We start from the raw sequence: 19,947 nt of genomic DNA, 5'->3' as shown, positions 1-19,947 counted from the left end.
AATGGCTATTGTCTTGGATAGCACAACTTTATATACTGTATAAGAGACTGTTGATTTGTTGGGCAAGAAATTAAGTACATGCTTGGAGATGTGTACTTCTCCTTGGTACATTCGTTCCACCACACAGGTCATGAGTTTCTATGCATTGTGATAAGCTCATCAGTGGGAATCCCAGCTAAGAGTCTATTCCAGGGGGCATGGGGATCTGGGGGGAATATGAAGCTTGGAACTAGCATGGCTGTTTAGAAATTGAAGCTCAAAGTTTTATGCTAATATTGGGTAAAAGGGCAATGAAAATGTCAAAATAGCTTCTCCCCTTAATAAAGTCAAGGTTGTAGAATGGTCTCTCCTGGGAAGTATAGCAGATGTTCAGCTTCTGACCAGGAGGAATAGTCTTCAGCAAAATCGTGAAAGCAGAAGGAGAGAGAGAGTCTCAGTGATTGCATTTCCAAGGAAGGATGGGGTGAGATGGGGATGGTGGGAACATTTAGGGGGAGAAGTGTTTACAGCTCAATGTAATGAAAAGAGCCCAGCCTGAGTCTTGAGATGTTAATAATCTGTTAACGTAGGACTTTACAGTTTACACAGTGAATTCCCTTTTGAAAAATTCTTGTTTTTGTTTGCTTGGGCCTAGGATAGGATTAAACGGTTTTCTCCAGTAGCAATTCTTCTGTCAGAAGGTCCATGCTTAGGAGGAGAGAGGACTGAAAGATAAAAACCTAATGTAAATGGCTAAGAGATGCCAAATTGGTCTAAGAAATGTCAAATTGGGCTAAAGATTCAAATTGCAGAGTCCCAGTTGAAAGTACCCAAGTGTTTTGGCCACCGGGAAAGGTGGTTTGTTCAGGGATGGAATGATGTTGGCAGAGGCAAGCAGCGCTTCAGAGTGAGAATGGCAGCGCTGAGATTGTCATAGCCTCATGGGGCTCAAGCTTGGCACAGCAAGGAATGCCACAGGAGCTGGGGGTTCACTGACAGAATCGTGTGGGGGCTGAGGCCTGGAAGAACGGGAAATCGTAATTTAATACCTCTGCTTGGCAAGACTTCAGATATCCTCTTCCCTGAGTAAACAAGCTAGGCAATTAATTGAAAAAGAGAATACATTTGAGAAAAACTAAGCATTCTGAGCAGCTACGGAAGTACAGGGGTATGAGGCGCTTGGTTATTCAACTATTTGCTAAGAGTTAGGATCTGCGCTCTCTGTATTCTCCCACCTGGACATTAGGTCCCTGGAAGCCTGCAGCCGGTTAGAGCTGGCTGCATGTTCTTAGATATGTGTGGCACATCCTCAGCTGGGGCCTGTGGATGGTTTTATAGGCCATGAAGGGCAGACCCTTTAGCAGTCATCAACTAACAGTCCTTTATCAACAGGTGCTATTTCTCTGTGAGGGCGACAGCTTAATGTAGTGAAAGGAGCACTGGCCCAGAAGTCATTGAGTTGTTAATAATCCATTAACATGGGATTTTACAGTTTAAGAGAGTGCTTCCAACAACAACAGTTAACAGCAATAACAACAACTATAAGCTAAACTATAAGCATGTGTATAATACTTTAAAGTTTACAAAGTGCTTATGCAAAGATATTAAGTAGAGCCAGGAAGCAAACCCAGATCGTCTGTCCCGGTCACAGTAATTTTACCATGTGTAAGTCTGATAACCTTTTTAAACCTCAGTTTTTCCATCTGAAAATACAGGCATAGTGTCTACCTCTGAAAGTTGTTGTAAGATCATAGAGTATAAAAGATTTTATACATTGTAAAACAAGGTACGGGTGTAAAGTGGTAGTGACTACATCACTTCTGTTATGTTCGGGCATTGTGGGTATGAGCGCTAGTGAAAGCTTCTAACCAGAAGTATGCAGATTGTCATGGAACTGAAAGGGTTACGGTTTTCTACCTTTATTGGATTTGACATTACTATCTATCAGATGGTCCTTTGCAGACTTATGAAGCTAACCTGATATATGAAAGTCCCAGTAGAAGAAAAAATAGAATCCTTATTACCATGGATTCCTGTTTCCCTTGAATCTTATCACGGTGGTAGGTAGAGGCTTGAACAGAGCCCAGGGTCTGGGTCTGACCCTCCAGATGATCACTAGTGGGTGCTTAAGAATGGAAGAGTTGCTTTCTTCATAGCAAGCACTAGAAGGGCAGGCTCTTGGCTATCAGTTATAGAGGAGGAGAATTCTAGGAGCTGTTCCTCCACAGGGTCAGTGATTGAGCAGACTGCCTTTTGCTTTTACTGTGATAGACCTGACTCTTCAGGACTTCCTTTCTCTTTCAAGGGTTGTTGATAAGATAGGCTGGCTAGTTTGAAAATAAAACATAATACAGCATACAAGCCTCATATTCTATTTTGTAAGAAACTTCCTTTTTGTGTGTGGTAGTTTATTAACTAGCAGTAAATAACTAATACACTATTTCATCATTGATTTATTCAGATACTCACTGAGCCCCTGCTGCATGCCAGGCACAATGCTGGGACTGGGGATATAGAAAGAATTAGGGTAGGGAAGAGGGTTGCTTTATAATCACCTCTTCCACTGATCTCTTAGGACTTTCCTGAGTCACACAAATAAAATTATTTTTGTTGCTCTTTGCTTCTCATTTATTTACTTTCTTTGGCAAAATAAGGACTCCAGTGCCAGAGATGTGGGAGCCAAAGGTATATAGCAACTACAGGGAGGGGGAGCACTGCAGAATCAGAGAGCGGGCACCAGAGACAATGGCTAGCTGGGGCCTTTGCCAGGTCAAAGGTTCACAAACCTTTGTTTAATAAAGGTTTTTTTTGAATTCTTGGGAGTCTTCTTGGGTTACATGTTCAGTTGTTGAGTTCAAACTTTGAGAAGGTCATGTCTACTTAAGTTTGGTATCGTTGGTTACTCCTGTTGCCCCCTGAGTTCCCAAATCTGTAGCTCAGCCTGGAGGCCTGCACTGTCCTTCTCCTGGGCATGGCTCTCACTCTTCCTTTCACCAAATTAGCTCTGGTGGGCAGGGGACTTGAACCTGCCTAGATCGGAATTTTTGTACTAGAACTTTTTTCTCAGCAGCTGTGGCACCTCTCCATTCAGTTCAACATGGGCCTATACTCAACCTTCTTAGACAAAGAAATATAAGTTATATTCCCTGTACCCTAGGAATCATGCAGTCTTATGAGAAATGAGAAATATGTTAAAAAAAAAAAAAAAAAAAAAAAAGAAACTAAGCTAGGATGTGACTATATGCCTAAATATATGGTACAGATACTGAGAGCCACAGGAGGCCAGGAAAGTGAAAGATGAACTTGGGCCGAAGGAGTTATGGAGTCACTTCTGGAAGAGGTGGCACTGGAACCAGGCAGTGAAGGATGTATAAGAGTTTAGTTAGGTGGAAAGGAGGAAGTATGGCACTCCAGGTTGGGAAGCTGAATTATTAAAGGCCTAGGGGAAGGAATGAATATGGCATCTTTCAGGAAATAGGGTGGGCATTGATCTGGCTGGAGAAAGGGTTCCCTTTGAGAACAAACAGTGTGAGATGATTAGGTAAACTGAGTGAGCTTAAATTCCAGAGGGCTTTGAATGATAGTAAAGAACTTAGACTTTATTCCATAGGTCATGGGTATCACTGATTACTTTTTGAACAAAGAAGGGATGTGGTGAAAGCGGTGGTTAAGATGACTGAAACTGTGGAGGAATGTAGAATGTGCTGGAAGGGGGGAGCTGAGAAGTACAGAGGCTGCTTCAGGAATTCAGGAGGGGAAAGGGGCTCCAAGAGTGACAACTGAGAGAATGGGACGCAGAGTCTCATACTGGAGTCCCTGGAGGGGAGAATTGGAACTTGCTGTCTGGCTGTGAGAAAGGGAAAAGAAAGAAAGAATCAAGCAGAAGTCAGAGGTTTGAGCCTGTAGTCAGTATTAGAAATGGCAACACTGAGAAGGGGGACTAGTTCGGGAGGGTAGTTGATGCAGACACACATGGCTAGGTTGAGTTTGTGATTACAGTGAAATACTCTGAGAGTGTATGCAGGTATGTGTGTATATTGCTTTTGCAGGTACACAATCCCTTATCTGCAACTCTAAAATCCAGAGAGTACTGTAAACTAAAAGGTGTTTTTTAAATTTTATTTATTTATTTTAAAATTTGCAGCAAATTCATTTGGCATCAAAACTTGGCCTGAATGGACACAGGGCTATTTACAGTCTTTATTTATTTGACTAATTGTGAATATTCATACTTTTCAATACAAAAACTAGCTTTTGCTCCTAACAGGTAAACCCTAAATCTTAGTGACTGTACAGATATGGCCAGCACAGGGAAGGGGAGGACAGCGTTCCCCACAGTCACTGAAGGACCCTGACTGACAGTGGCTCCACTGACCTGGCACACCAGGGAAGAGAGTGTAGAACGCAACTTTGTTCCCAGCTGCCGGTCAGAAGTAGTTACAGAACCCCAGACTAACTTCAGGAGAGGCTAAGCAGCGCAGAGGGGTGCACGGAATGCCTCTGAGCGGTCTGCTCTGCCGTGGCGTGCTGCCCAGACACCTCCCCCGGAGGGGCATCGCTTAACGCACAGAGCACGTACCGCTACCTCTCTAAATCCAAAAGTGCTTTCTGAGACACTTTCGGCCCCAAGGGTTTTGGCTAAAGGATAAAGGACCTGTATTACCATTTTTTGAGCACTTATTATATGTCAGGAACTTTTCTCATATCTTTATCCAATTATTTCATTTAATTATTTTGATAACTCGATGAGATAGATACTGTCACTATTTTCACTTTTCAGATGAGGAAACTGAGTCACAGAGAGATTAGTTCAAGGTTACAACAAGGAGGTTATAGAGCCAGGATTTGAAGCCAGACAGTTTGACTCTAGTGCTGCATTCCTAACAATGACTTGTCTGCCTTGTATCCGTGGCAGACAGCTGAGGTTTCGCTTGAGAAATCGGGGCTGGACATAGAGATTTGGGAATCTTCTATTTAGAGGTTGCCTGATTTTTTAATTCCTGCCGAGGAGAAGATGTGAGAAGAGGGAGAGAAATCCAGAGGCCAGAAGTCCAAACATTGAGGCACAGTTACATGTTGGGGGAGGGGTGTGAGACGGCATGAGGAAGAGGAACCAGCGAAGAAGCAGAAGTGGTTAGAGTGGTGGCAGGTTCCCTGGCTTGGGATAGAGTCACAGAGGGCAAGAGGAGAGAACCTCACGACAGAGGACGCGGCTACCAGTGCGAAATGCCTCGGAGGGGCAAGGAGGATGGTGGGCAGGAAGGAATTGAATCTGGTTAGCTTTATCTGAACTTTCTTATCTATGGCTATTCTAGTCAGCCTGACAGGGGTCACTCAGATTTAGGAACTTGGCAGATTTGGGCACACCATGTGGTACATGGAAGCCAGTCATGGGCCTGCATCCTGCTCTGGAAAGGCTGTAGCCACATCAGACAAGGGATTCAGAAGGCTAGGCGTCTTTGTTTACACTGCTTACTAATCACAGGCTAGGTTAGTCTTGAGTAGGAGTGATTTGTGGTTTGAGGCAAAAGTTTAATTCCCTTTCTCACTAAATTCAAGTAGAATAGTATTTGGATTGTGGCCCACGATGAAATAAATTTAGTTCCTTCAGTCCCACAAAGGGACAGAGGGGATTCCTTCATAGGTGCATCTAAATATAATGCCCCAGTTTAGAATGAGAGCTATTGTTATGTGTTTTTATGTTATGTGTTTTTATGTTATGTGTTTTTTATTACTATAAAAAATTAGATAAAAATCAACAGAGGAATAAATTTTTTTTTTTAATCAACAGGAAAAAAGGGAAATCTGAATAAACTATGGGCTTTATTTAACACATCAGTATTGGTTAATTAGTTGTAACAAAAAGAAATGCACCATACTAATGTTACTGATAGGAGAAACTGGGGGGTGGAGGGGGGAGAAGGGTATATGGACACTCTCTGCTCTATCTGCTCAATTTTTCTGTAACTCTAAAGCTGTTCTAAAAATAGAATCGATTAATAAAATATAATAATAATGAGTGCTACACCAAGGTGTGCTGGGCTGTGAGCAGGAGGAGGTGAAAGGAGTGGTAACCCAGCTGTAGGGACAGACAGGACTGCAAACTGCGGTGAGCACTTGGGGTACTCCAGAGCTAGTTGTGGAACCGGACAGCATGGGAAGCTGGAGACAGCATGTCCGATGCGGCAGCGTGTTGCAGGCACTGTGCTTCGGAGGGCCTTGCCACGGGAACTGCTTAGTAGTTCAGGGGAAGGAGAAAAAGAAGACAGTGAAAACACTGCTGTCACTCGTGCAAACCTTGAAGCCCCATGATAACTTCCTCTGCAGCAGTGCCTCATCTTTCTGCTTGTGCGCTCATATTCACGCGCGCATGTGCACACATACACACACAGTCTCTCTCACCTGGAACGCACACCAGAGGGGGCACACTGCCTTCCCATGCCACCTCCTCCATCTCCACCTACGCACAGCCTCAGCCAGAGCCTCCCCTACTGGTTCCCCAGGCCCCATAGCTTCCTGCATGATTGCTCCCCTGGTCTCCCGATGCTGGCTCCATTATTACTCCATCTCCTCCATGAGTTCTGAAAAGTAAGGTCTCAAAAGATCCTTTGATAGTTTCCTTCTTTCAGTGCTCCCATTGAAGCCCTGCATCTGTGAGTAAAATAAATCTCCCTTGCCTGTGTGACACTTAAGTTGTAGCATATCTGGGCTTCTTTTAAAGCATTATAATCTTGAGAGAACTTGTTTAACTTCATTGTAAATTAGGTTCTCCTGTAAAATAGACACAATAATAGTACCTGTTGTGAGGGTTAGTTTAATTGATATATGTAACATGCTTAGAACAAGACTTAGTATATAGTAAATCCTCAGTAAATGTTAACTATTGTCATATTATTAGTAATGGGATCCAGTGGCCCATATGTTATATCAAAGGATGAAAGGGCTGTCTCAGGGCTGTAGGTTGAAAAGTTGTCACATCGCAGGCCTGCTCCTCAGGGGAGCTTTGCTGTCCACTGTTTAGTATGTGAGCTTTTCAGGGTCATGAAGCTCTTTGAGCCTCCATTTCCCTGTCTTTAAAATAGTGAGTTAGAGGCTGTATTCTTATATTTTAATTCATTGACTCTCAAGGTGTGTTCTAGGACCCCTAGGAAGTTCTCAAGAACCTTTTGAGGGTCCCTCAGGTCAAAACTATTTTCATAATAGTATTAAGATGTTCCTTGCCCTTTATACCCTCATACTCTTAAGAATGTACAGTAGAGTTTTCCAGAGGCTACACAATACGTATTATCACAACAGTTTGAAAGCAAAAACTGATATGAGAATCCAGCTGTCTCCTATTAAGCCATGCATTAAAGAGACTGGCATTCTCTCACTTCACTTTTTTAAAGTTTTTTTAATTAAAATGTATTTATGTTAACACATAACGGTTTTTAATTATTTTTAAATAAAATTTAAATTTTTTCAGTTTTAATTTCTAACGTGGCAAATATCAGTAGATATAATCTACATAAACAAAAGCTTTTTGGGGTCCTCAATAATTTTTAGAGTGTAAATTAGAAACACCAGTCTAGTTCATTTGACTGGAAGGGAATTCTAGCCTCCCAATCTCTTGGGAAAAGGATGTCCTGTGTGCACCCACCCTACCTTTCAACTTTCTCCCTTTTCTGTCATCTTTTCTGTCTGCTGTATGTTCTTCATCTTCAGATACTCTGAAGCCCTCTTCTTTCTTCCAAGCCACAGTTTTTTAATTTGTCAATCTCAGTATAATTTTCATTCACTGACCATGAACTTTCTTACCTCCCCCTCTATTACTTGTTGGTTTCCCGACTATCTTAGTTTTCTTTTTCCCATGTACCTGTTCTTTTCTTCTATATCTCTTCCCATTTCCTGTCATTTTTAACTCCCTCAGGTTGTTTGCTTGCCCTTTACAGTATCTCTCGTCCTCCCTGATTTGTTCCTTAACATTCTAACACTCCTACCTCGTCTTAATTTCTGACACTTACACCCAACTCTATTCTTCAATCAATTAATCCGTTTAATAAATATTGTAAGCACAGATATATACTATTACCTTTGCTGTCACTGAAGCTACAGAAACAAGAGAGACATGATCCCTGTCCTCCTGGAGCTTATAGGGTACACATGATGGTCATTTAGGCTAGAGCTGGGGACAATTATAAGGTATTTGTCCAGAGTGCCACTTTACTCCCACTGAGGGCAGCCTTGAAAGGATCGTGGAAATCATTAGTAGCAGCAGCAACCATTTATTGCATGTCTACTATGTATTAGGTATTTTACTTATATTTTCTCGTTTAGTTCTCATAGCAACTCTGTGAATTAGGTATGTTTAGCCCTACTCTGCAGATGGAAAAACTAAGACTTATAGAGGATAAGTAACTTGGTTGTGGTCGTAGAGCTAGGAAGTATCAGTATTAAGACTTCTTTTTCCGTCTAGTTACATCAGCCCAGAAGGAACGGTGTCCTGGCCAGGAGGTGGTGGTATAGTGGGAGAAACTCCAGAGCCAGTTGTGGAAATAGAGAGTGTTTGAACTTAGAAATGATATGTCAGAGCAGAGCACCTGAGCTGGGGCAGCCACCAAAGGATCTTGTCCCAAGAGCTTTGTTGCCGCTGAGGTTAGAACTCATTGAAAGGAATGCCTGTCGGGGTAGAGAAGCTCTAACAGGAGCCATCAGGGATGTCTGCCTAAGGTTGCTAAAGGACTGCCTGAGGCTTACCTGGGAAGGGCAGGAGTGACACACGCCAGAGAACCCGCTGACCTGTCTATCATTTCTTTGGCAGAGTGACGTCAGAATCAAGTTCGAGCACAACGGGGAGAGGCGGTAAGTCTGCCTTCTGATGAGTGGCTGTGTTCATGTGTGCTGCATTTCTTAGAAAGCGTTCAGCTTGTGGAAGCCGTTGCCCTGGAGTGATTCCTGTGGGGTCACTGGCTGGGGAATGGGGTTGGTAGGGCATAAAGGGGAAAGTTTCACCCTTGGTTTGGCCTACTGATTGAACCTTGTCTCTGGTCTTAAAATTGGAAGCCATTTCAACTGCTGATGTTTTACTCTTCTGCTCTTATTTTGCTACTGTGAGATCCACCATTGTGCTAGGGGAGGAAGTCAGGACCCCAGCTCTACTGAGTCATGGCTTCCAGACACACTGACACTGTGCCAGCCATGGGCATCAGAGGGAGATGAGGATTCTCCTGTTACGTGGTGCCATTCCCATCCCTGGTAGAGTGTCCCTGGTTTTGTCCACATCAGGGGTCAGGTTGGTGAATTGGAAGTTTTTCTTTTAAATGTCTTGGGACTTCCCTGGTGGCGCAGTGGTTAAGAATCCGCCTGCCAGTGCAGCGGATACGGGTTCGAGCCCTGGTCTGGGAAGATCCCACATGCTGCAGAGCAACTAAGCCCTTGTGCCACAACTGCTGAGCCTGTGCTCTAGAGCCTGCGAGCTGCAACTACTGAAGCCTGCGCACCTACAGCCCGTGCTCTGCAACAAGAGAAGCCACCGCAACGAGAAGCCCGCGCACCACAACGAAGAGTAGCCCCTGCTCGCTACAACGAGAGGAAGCCTGTGCTCAGCAATGAAGACCCAACTCAGCGGAAAAAGAAAAAGTTTAAAATGTCTCTAGGTCATGGGAAGCTGCATCAAGTACCTCAGTTGTGAAAGATTTCAGTTCATTTGAGGACATAGAAAGAGGGGGTTTTCAGTCTGCATTCTGTATTTTACCTTGTTAGGGAAGTGAAAGTAATGTTACAAAACCCTTGTATCCTTTTCTCCATTGTCAGTATTTAGTTTTTTGTAGGAAGTCAAGGTAGAAGTTCTCAGTGGAGAAAAATGACTCCACTGAATTTCTCAAGTTATTTTAAGGAAAACCTTTAAGAAAGCATACAGAACTCTGGTCAGGGGATATTTGAGACCCTGTGTGTGCATGTATGTGGCACAAGCATGCGCACAAGCATGCTTTTCAATATCAGTTTTCCCCCTCTTTGCCTTTCTCTCCCATTGATAACTGCCCCGCCCTTTTTCCTTTGCTTTGAGCATTTGGAGGGGCAAAGAGCATACCCATCAGGATAAGATCCACCTACTTTAGGAGTCCCACCAGCGGACCTTAGTGCCTTCAAATGCTCTTGTACTGGTAGTTCTCTACTGTTGGCATCTTTCAGCCCACTTTGAAACTAGCTCCAGAGGAGATCTTTGGCTGCTGTTCTCCCTTGAAAAAATACATTCAGAAGCCTGCAAGGTTGTCAGAGGTTGCCGGATGGAAACATTGTACAAAGAGTGGTCTGCAGAGCCAGGGTTCTGCTGCCGCCATGTGAATTCTAGGGCTGTTCCAGGGCTGGAGGGAAGAAGGTCTTCTGAGCTCTGTCCCCAGCTGTTTGTCCTATGACCTGCCAGTAGCATGGAACTTAAATTGTCACTTCACTGTTGCTCCTTTTCACACTTCTGACCTGACTGGGTTTTGGAGGGATTGCCAAACTTGGAGCAGCAGAGAGTTTTCAGAAGTATGAAGATATGAAATCAAAAGCTCAGTTGTGTTGGAGCCTAATTACACAGTTACGCTCTCCTGAATTCCTGTTCCCTAAGTGGTATGCAGTTAACAGTGAGCGGACTTACACTGAGAAAGTGTATGTGTTTAGTTTCAGAGATGCTGCCAGATCGAAACCACAAATATTTAAGGTGGTCAGGCTTTTGAAGCCCTGAGCGGCAGTGTTGGTATCAAGGTTTTGAAAACTGCATTCTCTTTTTATGGAGCTGTTTTCGGGAGCCATGGCGTTTCACTGTTTGTGTACTGTGTGTGGAATTGAGGACTTTATAAAGTCGGTGCGGGAAAGCCAAGTTCAAGCTGCTCTGTGCCAGACAGCTCTGGTTTCGTGTATTTCATGTCTTAGGATTTTGTAGAAACTGTTATTGTGGGCTTTCTTTACTTTTTACAGGGAATATGGACAGTATCTACCTAAATGTTGTAGGCCCTTATAGAGTAAGAATTTACAGAAAAGAGGAAAGAGGTACTGACTTTTCCCATTCATCATTGCCAGGTATCCATTCTGGTGGGCTGATTTTCCCTTTGCTTTGGAAGGGTGGGCATCAGACTTCTACCCTTCCTGCCTCTTAGCCTCAGGAGGGCAGAAGAGGACTGTAGATTAGGATCTCCTTCCCTTCGTGTCTGAACACTGGTGAGGATGGTTGTCCTGGGTGTTAGACCCCTCTTTGAAGTACTGGCCTAAAAATGTCTGTTATTCAAGGTGGTAGCAGCAGCTTAGATCTTACCAAACCTGGGAGTGCTGGTTTCTGATCTTGACCAGACTTCTGGGCTGCTTTTGGGGGTTTTGAATGGCTCATCACCAGACCAAATGCAGGAAAACTTATCTCGGAGCCTGATGTTTTTCTAACTGTGCTAGAGACATCTGAGTGATCTCCTGGTATTTTATTCAGAAAGGCTGGCCCTGGGGACTTCCCTGGTGGTGCAGTGGTTAAGAATCTGCCTGCCAAGGCACGGGACATGGGTTCGATCCCTGGTCCAGGAAGATCCCACATGCTGCAGAGCAACTAAGCCTGTGTGCCACAACTACTGAGCCTGCACTCTAGAGCCTGTGAGCCACAGCTGCTGAGCCTGCAAGCCACAACTGCTGAGCCTGCGTGCTGCAACTACTGAAGCCCGTAGGTCTGGAGCCCATGCTCCACAGCAAGAGAAGCCACCGCAATGAGAAGCCTGTGCACCACAAGGAAGAGTAGCCCCTGCTTGCCACAGCTACAGAAAGCCCACGCGCAGCAACAAAGACCCAATGCAGCCAAAAAAATAAATAAATTTAAGAAAAGAAAGAAAGGCTGGCCCCTTTTGAATTAATAGAAAGGTATTCTCTCAAAAGAATCCAGAAAACACTTGTATCTAGATAACCCATATCTAGATCGCACCTAATTATTGCTTGGGACAGTTGATTTGAAGGAAAAAAAATATAAGGATTACAATATGGATGGATTTCTTGGTGGATATAAATTAATACATTCAGCAGTATAATTTCCAAAAATGAAAGGTAGTGATGGATGAAGGAAAAGTTATAGAGAAATTATCTTCCTGAGATGTTAGGCTTTGTGTGAAGGATAGATTATGGTTTATAGTAATATCCTATCAATGTTGTTCAGTAGAACTTTCTGCTGTAATGGAAAGGTTCTACAGTAATCCCTTGGTAGCCGAGGAAATTGGTTCCAGGACCCCCTGTGGATACCAAACTCCTTGGATGGTCAAGTCTCTTATATAAAATGGTGCAGTCTTTGCATATAACTTATGTACATCTTCGTGTATACTTTAAATCATCTCTAGATTACTTATAATACCTAATACAATGTAAATGCCATGTAAATAGTTGCCAGCATGCGGCAAATTCAAGTTTTGCTTTTTGGAACTTTCTGGAATTTTTTTCAGATATTTTTGATCTGCAGATATGGACCTGTGGATATGGAGGGCCGACTTATAGCTGTGTTCTCCAGTATACTAGGCACTTGCCACATGTATCTAGTGAGCACTTGCAATGTGGCTAGTGGGACTGAAAGAGCCAATTCTAAAATTTAATTTGAATTTAAATAGCCACATGTGACTAGTGGCTACCATATTGAACAGCGCAGTTCTAGATGATAACAGCTTTTATGGTGCCTACTGATTTCAGCCAGCCAGATTTCATTAAAATCCAATGGCTTACCTATCAAATTACCCATGACATTTTTCACAGAACTAGAACAAGTAATCCTAAAATTTATGTGGAATCATAAAAGGCTAAGAATTGCCAAAGCAATCCTGTGGAAAAAGAACAAAGCAAGAGGCATACCCTTCCCAGACTTCAGGCAATACTACAAAGTTACAGTAATCAAAACAGTGTGGTATTGGCACAAAAACAGACATTTGGATCAATGGAACACACAATAGAGAGCCCAGCAGTAAACCCACATTACCTGCCATCAATTAATCTTTGACAAAGGAGGCAAGAATATACAATGGAGAAAAGACAGTCTCTTCAGCAAGTGGTGTTGGGAAAGCTGGACAGCCACGTGTAAATCAATGAAGTTAGAACACACCCTTACACCATAAACAAAAATAAACTCAGAATGGCTTGAAGACTTAAATATAAGACATGACACCATAAAACTCCTAGAAGAGAACATAAGCAAAACATTCTCTGACATAAATCATACTGTTTTCTTAGGTCAGTCTGCCAAGGCAAGAGAAATAAAAGCAAAAATAAACAAATGAGACCTAATCAAACTTACAAGCTTTTGCACAGCAAAGGAAACCATAAACAAAACGAAAAGACATCCTATGGACTGGGAGAAAATATTTGCAAATTGATGCAACTGACAAGGGCTTAATTTCCAAAATATACAAACAGCTCATACAACTCAATAACAAAGAAACAAACAGCCCAATCGAAAAATGGGCAGAAGACCTAGATAGACATTTCTCCATAGAAGACATACAGGTTGCCAACAGGCACATGAAAAGATGCTCAACATCGCTAACTGTTAGAGAAGTGCAAATCAAAACTACAATGAGGTATCACCTCACACTGGTCAGAATGGCCATCATTACAAAGTCTACAAATAACTAATGCTGGAAAGGGTGTGGAGAAAAGGCAACCCTCCTACACTGTCGATGGGAATGTAAATTGGTGCAGCCACTATGGAGAACAGTATGGAGATTCCTCAAAAAAGTAAAAGTAAAGTTGCCATATGATCCAGCAATCCCACTCCTGGGCATATATCCAGACAAAACTATAATTCAAAAGATACATGCACCCCTATGTTCATAGCAGCACTATTTACAATAGCCAAGACATGGAAACAACCTAAATGTCCATCGACAGATGAATGGATAAAGAAGATGTGATATGGGGCTTCTCTGGTGGCGCAGTGGTTGAGAATCTGCCTGCCAATGCAGGGGACCACGGGTTCAAGCCCTGGTCTGGGAAGATCCCACATGCCGCGGAGCAACTGGGCCCGTGAGCCACAATTACTGAGCCTGCGCATCTGGAGCCTGTGCTCCGCAACGAGAGAGGCCGCAATAGTGAGAGGCCCGCGCACCGCGATGAAGAGTGGCCCCTGCTTGCCACAACTAGAGAAAGCCCTCGCACAGAAACGAAGACCCAACACAGCCATAAATAAATAAATAAATTAATAAAAAAAAAAAGAAGAAGATGTGATACGTATATACAATGGAATACTACTCAGCCATAAAAAAGAACGAAATAATGCCGTTTGCAGCAACATGGATGGAACTAAAGATTATCATACTAAGTGAAGTAAGTCAGAAGGAGAAAGACAGGACTTCCCTGGTGGCACAGTGGTTAAGAATCCGCCTGCCAGTGCAGGGGACACGGGTTTGAGCCCTGGTCTGGGAAGATCCCACATGCTGTGGAGCAACTAAGCCCATGCACCACAACTACTGAGCCTGCACTCTAGAGCCCGTGAGCCACAACTGCTGAGCCCATGTGCCACAACTGCTGGAGCCCGTGCTCTGCAACAAGAGAAGCCACCGTAATGAGAAGCCTGTGCACCACAAGGAAGAGTAGCCCCTGATCACCGCAACTAGAGGAAGCCCACAGCCAGCAATGAAGAACCAACACAGCCAAAAATAAATAAATAAATAAATTTATTTTTTAAAAAAGAGAAAGACAAATACCATATGATATCACTTATATGTGGAATCTAAAATATGACACAAATGAACTTGTCTATGAAACAGAAACAGACTCGCAGACATAGAGAACAGACTTGTGGTTGCCAGCGGGGAGGGGGGTGGGGGCGGGATGGATTTGGAGTTTGGGATTAGCAGATGCAAACTATTGTATATAGAATGGATAAACAAGATCCTACCATATAGCACAGGGAACTATATCCAATATCCTATGATAAACCATAATGGAAAAGAATATGAAAAAGAATGCATGTATATGTATAACTAAATCACTTTGCTATACAGGATAAATGAATACAACATTGTAAAATCAACTATACTTCAATAAAATAAATTTTTTTAAAAATGGCTTAGATCCCTCTTTCCTGTGGCTTATTGCTTCTTCCTCTGGTTATACCACTTCCCACTCTGGGGGAGCAGGGAGTATATGGAAGAACCACACACTTCTTCCTGTCAGTATGGAGGAGGGCAAGAACTATAGAGGCTGATGGCTGAGTGCTGCTAGTCTGCCACACACTAGTCAGATTTCATCTAAGTCTAGACATGCTAACAGATTAAGGTGGTTTTAATATACATTTTCCCCTATCACATTAAGCATCTTTTCATGTGTTCATTAGCCATTCATCATATCCTTTGCTTGTGTTTCTATTGGATTGTCTTTTTCTTATTGATTTTTGCAAGTATTTTCTCCAAGTTTGGTATTTCTTTTTAACTTTGTTGATGGTTTATTTTCCCATCAAAGTTTAAATTTTTGTTGTCAAACTTGTCTTCTTCCTTTTTGTCTTCTCTATTTTATGTAATGCTTAGGAAGACCTTCCCTACTCTAATATTTTTTTCAATCCTATATTTTCTTTATATATATATGTATGTATATATATAATATATATGGGTTTCTGATATTCTATTCTGTTTATCTCTTTGCTTTTTTTTTTAATATTTGGTTGCGTGGGGTCTTAGTTGCGGCAGGCGGGCTTCTTAGTTGTGGCTCATGGGCTCCTTAGTTGCAGCACGTGGACTCCTTAGTTGTGGCATGTGAACTCTTAGTTGCGGAAGGCATGTGAGATCTAGTTCCCTGACAAGGGATGGAACCCGGGCCCCCTGCATTGGGAGTGTGGAGTCTTATCCACTGCGCCACCAGGGAAGTCCCTCTTTGCTTATTTTTGTTTTAATTATTTAAGTTTTAGAGTGTTGGGTTGGTCCCATATAAAATTGCCACTTTTATATGCAAAAGTGGTTGACTACGTCCAGTATCATATAGTTAAACCTGATGCATTAATTAAAGCTTTTTATTAAAAAAATTTGAAGCACACACAAAAATAGAATATGATACTCAACACCCAAGGACCTGTCACCCAGCTTCAACATTATCAACATTTTGCCAACCTTGTTTCATCTATCCCCACTTGTAAATTTTGCTGTGACATTTAATGACAAATCATTTTAAGACCTCTTTGAGCATGTTCTTACTCTACCATCTATTTATAGAAATTGTTCTTTGAACTGACCTGGAGAGTCTCTCTAGAAAAGCATCAATATCAACACTACTTACATGCACACATGTGTCACTGGTTAAGAAAACTGATCAGGCATATAACCAACTCAAGGGGAATTCCTGTGACTATGGCAGGAAATGTCAGTTCTGAGGATAATCAGCATTGAGATTACTGTGGCATCTCAAAAATGAACAATGGAAGAGACCTTTCAAGTCCTGGAGTTGAGTCGTTTAGGAGTTAAGACCATGTTTTCAGGACTGCTGCTCCAATCCCCAGGTTTTCTTCCTAACAGGAATATTTGAAGCATAGTTTTTAAATCCAGGTATCCTCCTATGATACTGCACTGTCAATGACCAAAAGAGCTGAGCTGAAGTGGAAGAACAATGGTTGAGATTGAGTACTGCTCATAGGTACTATTGACAAACCTGAGAGATGCTCAGAAGAAGGGTGAAAAGATAAAGGTAGATGTAAGAGAAGAAAAAAATACAGAGAAAGGCAAGCTGCATGAAAAATAAAGAGAATTCTATGTTGAAAAGAAAAGGAAGATAACACTCAGGAGCCATAGCTTCTAAACCCTGCATTTAAAATATACAGTTAACCATGATTTCTGTTCCTTTTCAGAATTATAGCATTCAGCCGGCCTGTGAGATATGAAGATGTGGAGCACAAGGTGACGACAGTGTTTGGGCAGCCTCTTGATCTACATTACATGAACAATGAGGTACGAAAGGTGGATGGTGTGCGGGCAAGGGAGGCACAGCTGCCTACCTTTTTTCTCTCTGTTTAACTGAGAATTTCCTAGTTTGTTCCTTTAATGTCATCTGCAGGTTTTCATTTTCTGGAGCCTCTTTTCTTAATTCCAGTAATTCTGCGATTTCTCTTTTTTACTACATGGGAGGTTACGTAGCTATGTCCATTCCCTCTGCTCATTCAATGCTGGTAGCTCTAATACTCCATGGTGGAATCAGGTACGGGATTAGGTTCAGGGCTTATATTGTCTCCTTTACATTTTGTAGGTTATCTTTTTCCTTCCAGCACAGCCTTAGTAGCAGAGGGTTCAGTAGGGCTGGGGAGGTGTGGAAAACTGGTGGGTAGATCCTCTATTGACAGGCATAAATGCTGGATTCTTCTCTCAGAGTTTAACTTCTGATTGTAGCTGGTTCCAAACGTTAGCACCTACTCTAATGATTTCTTTAACTCTTAGTCCTCCTGACCCCTCCCAACAGCCATTTTATTTATTCATACTTTGAACATCACCCAGGAAGGAATTCTTTTGAATGTCAGTTACTTGGCTGCTTTCCCAGCTCCAAGGAACGTGCTAGAGGCTGCAGTCTGCTTAGGCTGGTGCTTTGCATTAGTCTGAAAGGCACTGTGTTTGTGCCCAGTAAGGAGCCTGCACCTTGAGGGAACTGAGTTGGGGGGCAAGACAGGAAAGCTGGGCAACCTCATGGTTCTTTGAGAGTCAGGTCCTTACTTTGTAGTTTTTCTTGTCTTTTTTTAAAAATTTATTTATTTATATTTATGTAATTTTGGCTGCGTTGGGTCTTAGTAGCTGTGCGGTCTTTCTCTAATTTCGGTGAGCAGGGGCTACTCTTCGTTGAGGTGCACGCTCTTCTCATTGCAGTGGCTTTCTTGTTGCAGAGCGTGTGCTCTAGGCACGCAGGCTTCAGTAGTTGTGGCACATGGGCTCAGTAGTTGTGGCTTGCGGGCTCCAGAGCACAGGCTCAGTAGTTGTGGCACACGGGCTTAGTTGCTCCGCGGCATGTGGGATCTTCCCGGACCAGGGCTTGAACCCATGTCCCCTGCATTGGCAGGCAGATTCTTAACCACTGCGCCACCCGGGAAGCCCCCTTACTTTGTAGTTTTATGTTATTGGTTGAAAAGTTAAGAATTTCCTCTACTTTGGGGCTTAAATCTGTAGGAGATGAGATTTGTTGGCAAAAACTCTGTGGTCCTCTTCATATAAAATGTACAACCACAACTGGATATATGCACTGCCAAATAGTTAACAAAAATAACACCATCTGATTTTTGCTTTTTGGATAAATTTTAGAGATACAGCAAATTTGAAAAATAAACCACTAACTCTATAGTTAATAAATAACACAGATGTAAGTATTTTAAAATATGTAAAGTAACACATTTTAAATACAGGATATGAGAACCCTCCCAAATACAAATGTCAAATCCATAGAAGTTTAAAAAATTTCAGCTCAAGCATCAATGACTATATAAGAAAGTGAGGCTAAAGTCAGCTAGCCAATCAGCATTAAAGAAGGTGTTCTTTAGTTAGTAAAGACTTTTCTGGATGATTTAGTACTACTCGTTTCTCTTTCCATTAATATTTCCATTAAGAATTTCAGATGTCCCAAAATCCGTTTTCAAACTCTTTTGCCAGGGGAGTGACTGCCCAGAATGTTGGGCACTCCTTTATTCAGATGTTTATACAGATACTGGTTTTAGAGCCAAATGTAAGTAATTGTCGTTCTTTTTTGAGTCAGTGAAGACTAATTTATTTGAGCATTTATTTTTCATCACTTTGTTTTTTGTTGTTTTTTGTTTTTGTTTTTTGGCCACGCTGCACGGCTTGCAGGATCTCAGTTCCCCGACCAGGGATTGAACCTGGGCCATGGCAGTGAAAGCCTGGAATCCTAACCACTAGGCCACCAGGGAGCTCCCATAATTGTTACTATTTTAAATCATTCATGTCTTTCTGTAGTCTGCTAATGTCAGTGACCAAGAATTGACTAATTTACATCTTATTAATTTCAAATGTCTCAACTATTTTTCTTTTCTTTGCCCTCTAAACCCTGCCTTGTCAGGATTTGTGAACCACAAATGAAAAAATCTGTTGAGATTTTATTTTATTTATGTTTATATTTTTGTAATAATAGCTTTATTGAGATATAATTCACCTACCATAGAATTTACCCTTTTATTTTTAAATTTACATTTTAAACTGTATAATTCAGTGGTTTTAGTGTATTCACAGAGTTGTGTAACTAACATCACTACCTGATTCCAGAACTTTTTCATCACCCCAAAGAGAAATCCTTTACTTCTTAGGAGTCACTTCCCATTCTCCCCACTCCCCAGTCCCTGGCAACCACTTATTTACTTTCTGTCTCTCTGGATTTGCCTGTTATGAACATTTCATATATATGGAATCACACAATATGTGGCCTTTTGTGTTTGGCTTCTTTCACTAAGCATCTTTTCAAGGCTCATCTATGTTGTAGCATGTCTCATACTTCATTCCTTTTTATGGCTGAATAATATTCCATTATATGGATATACCACATTTTGTGTATCCATTCATCTGTTGATGGACACTTGAGTTGTTTTCACTTTTGGCTGTTATAAATAATGCTGCTGTGAACATTTGTGTACAAACTTTTATATGTACAAATGTTTTCAATTCTCTAAAATATACCTAAGAGTGGAATGGTGGTTCTTGTAGAAACTCTGTATTTAACTTTTGGAGGAACTGCCCAACTTTCGCATATCAACTGGTACCACTTTACATTCCTACCAGCAATGTACGAGGGTTGCAATTTCTCTACATCCTCACCAATACTTGTGATTCTATTTTTTTTTTCTTTTTTAAAAAAATTATAGCCATCCTAGTAGGCGTGAAGTGGTATCTCATTGTGGTTTTTAATTTTCATTTCCTTAATGACTAATGATGTTGAGTATCTTTTCATGTGCTTATTAGCCATTTGTTTGTTTTCTTTGGACAAATATCTATTCAAATCCTTTGCCCTTTTAAAAAATTGGATTGTTTG

At 41.9% G+C, this 19,947-nt stretch overlaps 1 protein-coding gene across 2 annotated transcripts in view; it reads left to right on the top strand.

The window, feature by feature from the left end:
* The window catches only part of MAP3K3 (mitogen-activated protein kinase kinase kinase 3), a 61,623-nt gene that overhangs the window by 10,472 nt on the left and 31,204 nt on the right, over positions 1-19,947 (top strand). For both annotated transcript variants that reach the window (XM_059906650.1, XM_059906649.1), the window contains 2 exons: positions 8,780-8,820; positions 16,784-16,883. In XM_059906650.1, coding sequence (XP_059762633.1) covers positions 8,780-8,820; positions 16,784-16,883 — 141 coding nt within the window. The remainder of the gene's footprint in view (positions 1-8,779; positions 8,821-16,783; positions 16,884-19,947) is intronic.

The sequence above is a fragment of the Balaenoptera ricei genome, chromosome 20 (genome assembly GCF_028023285.1).
Source record: "Balaenoptera ricei isolate mBalRic1 chromosome 20, mBalRic1.hap2, whole genome shotgun sequence".
Lineage (NCBI taxonomy): Eukaryota > Metazoa > Chordata > Mammalia > Artiodactyla > Balaenopteridae > Balaenoptera > Balaenoptera ricei.
The sequence above is the reverse complement of the archived record's forward strand: the minus strand, read 5'-3'. Positions and strand labels throughout refer to the sequence as shown.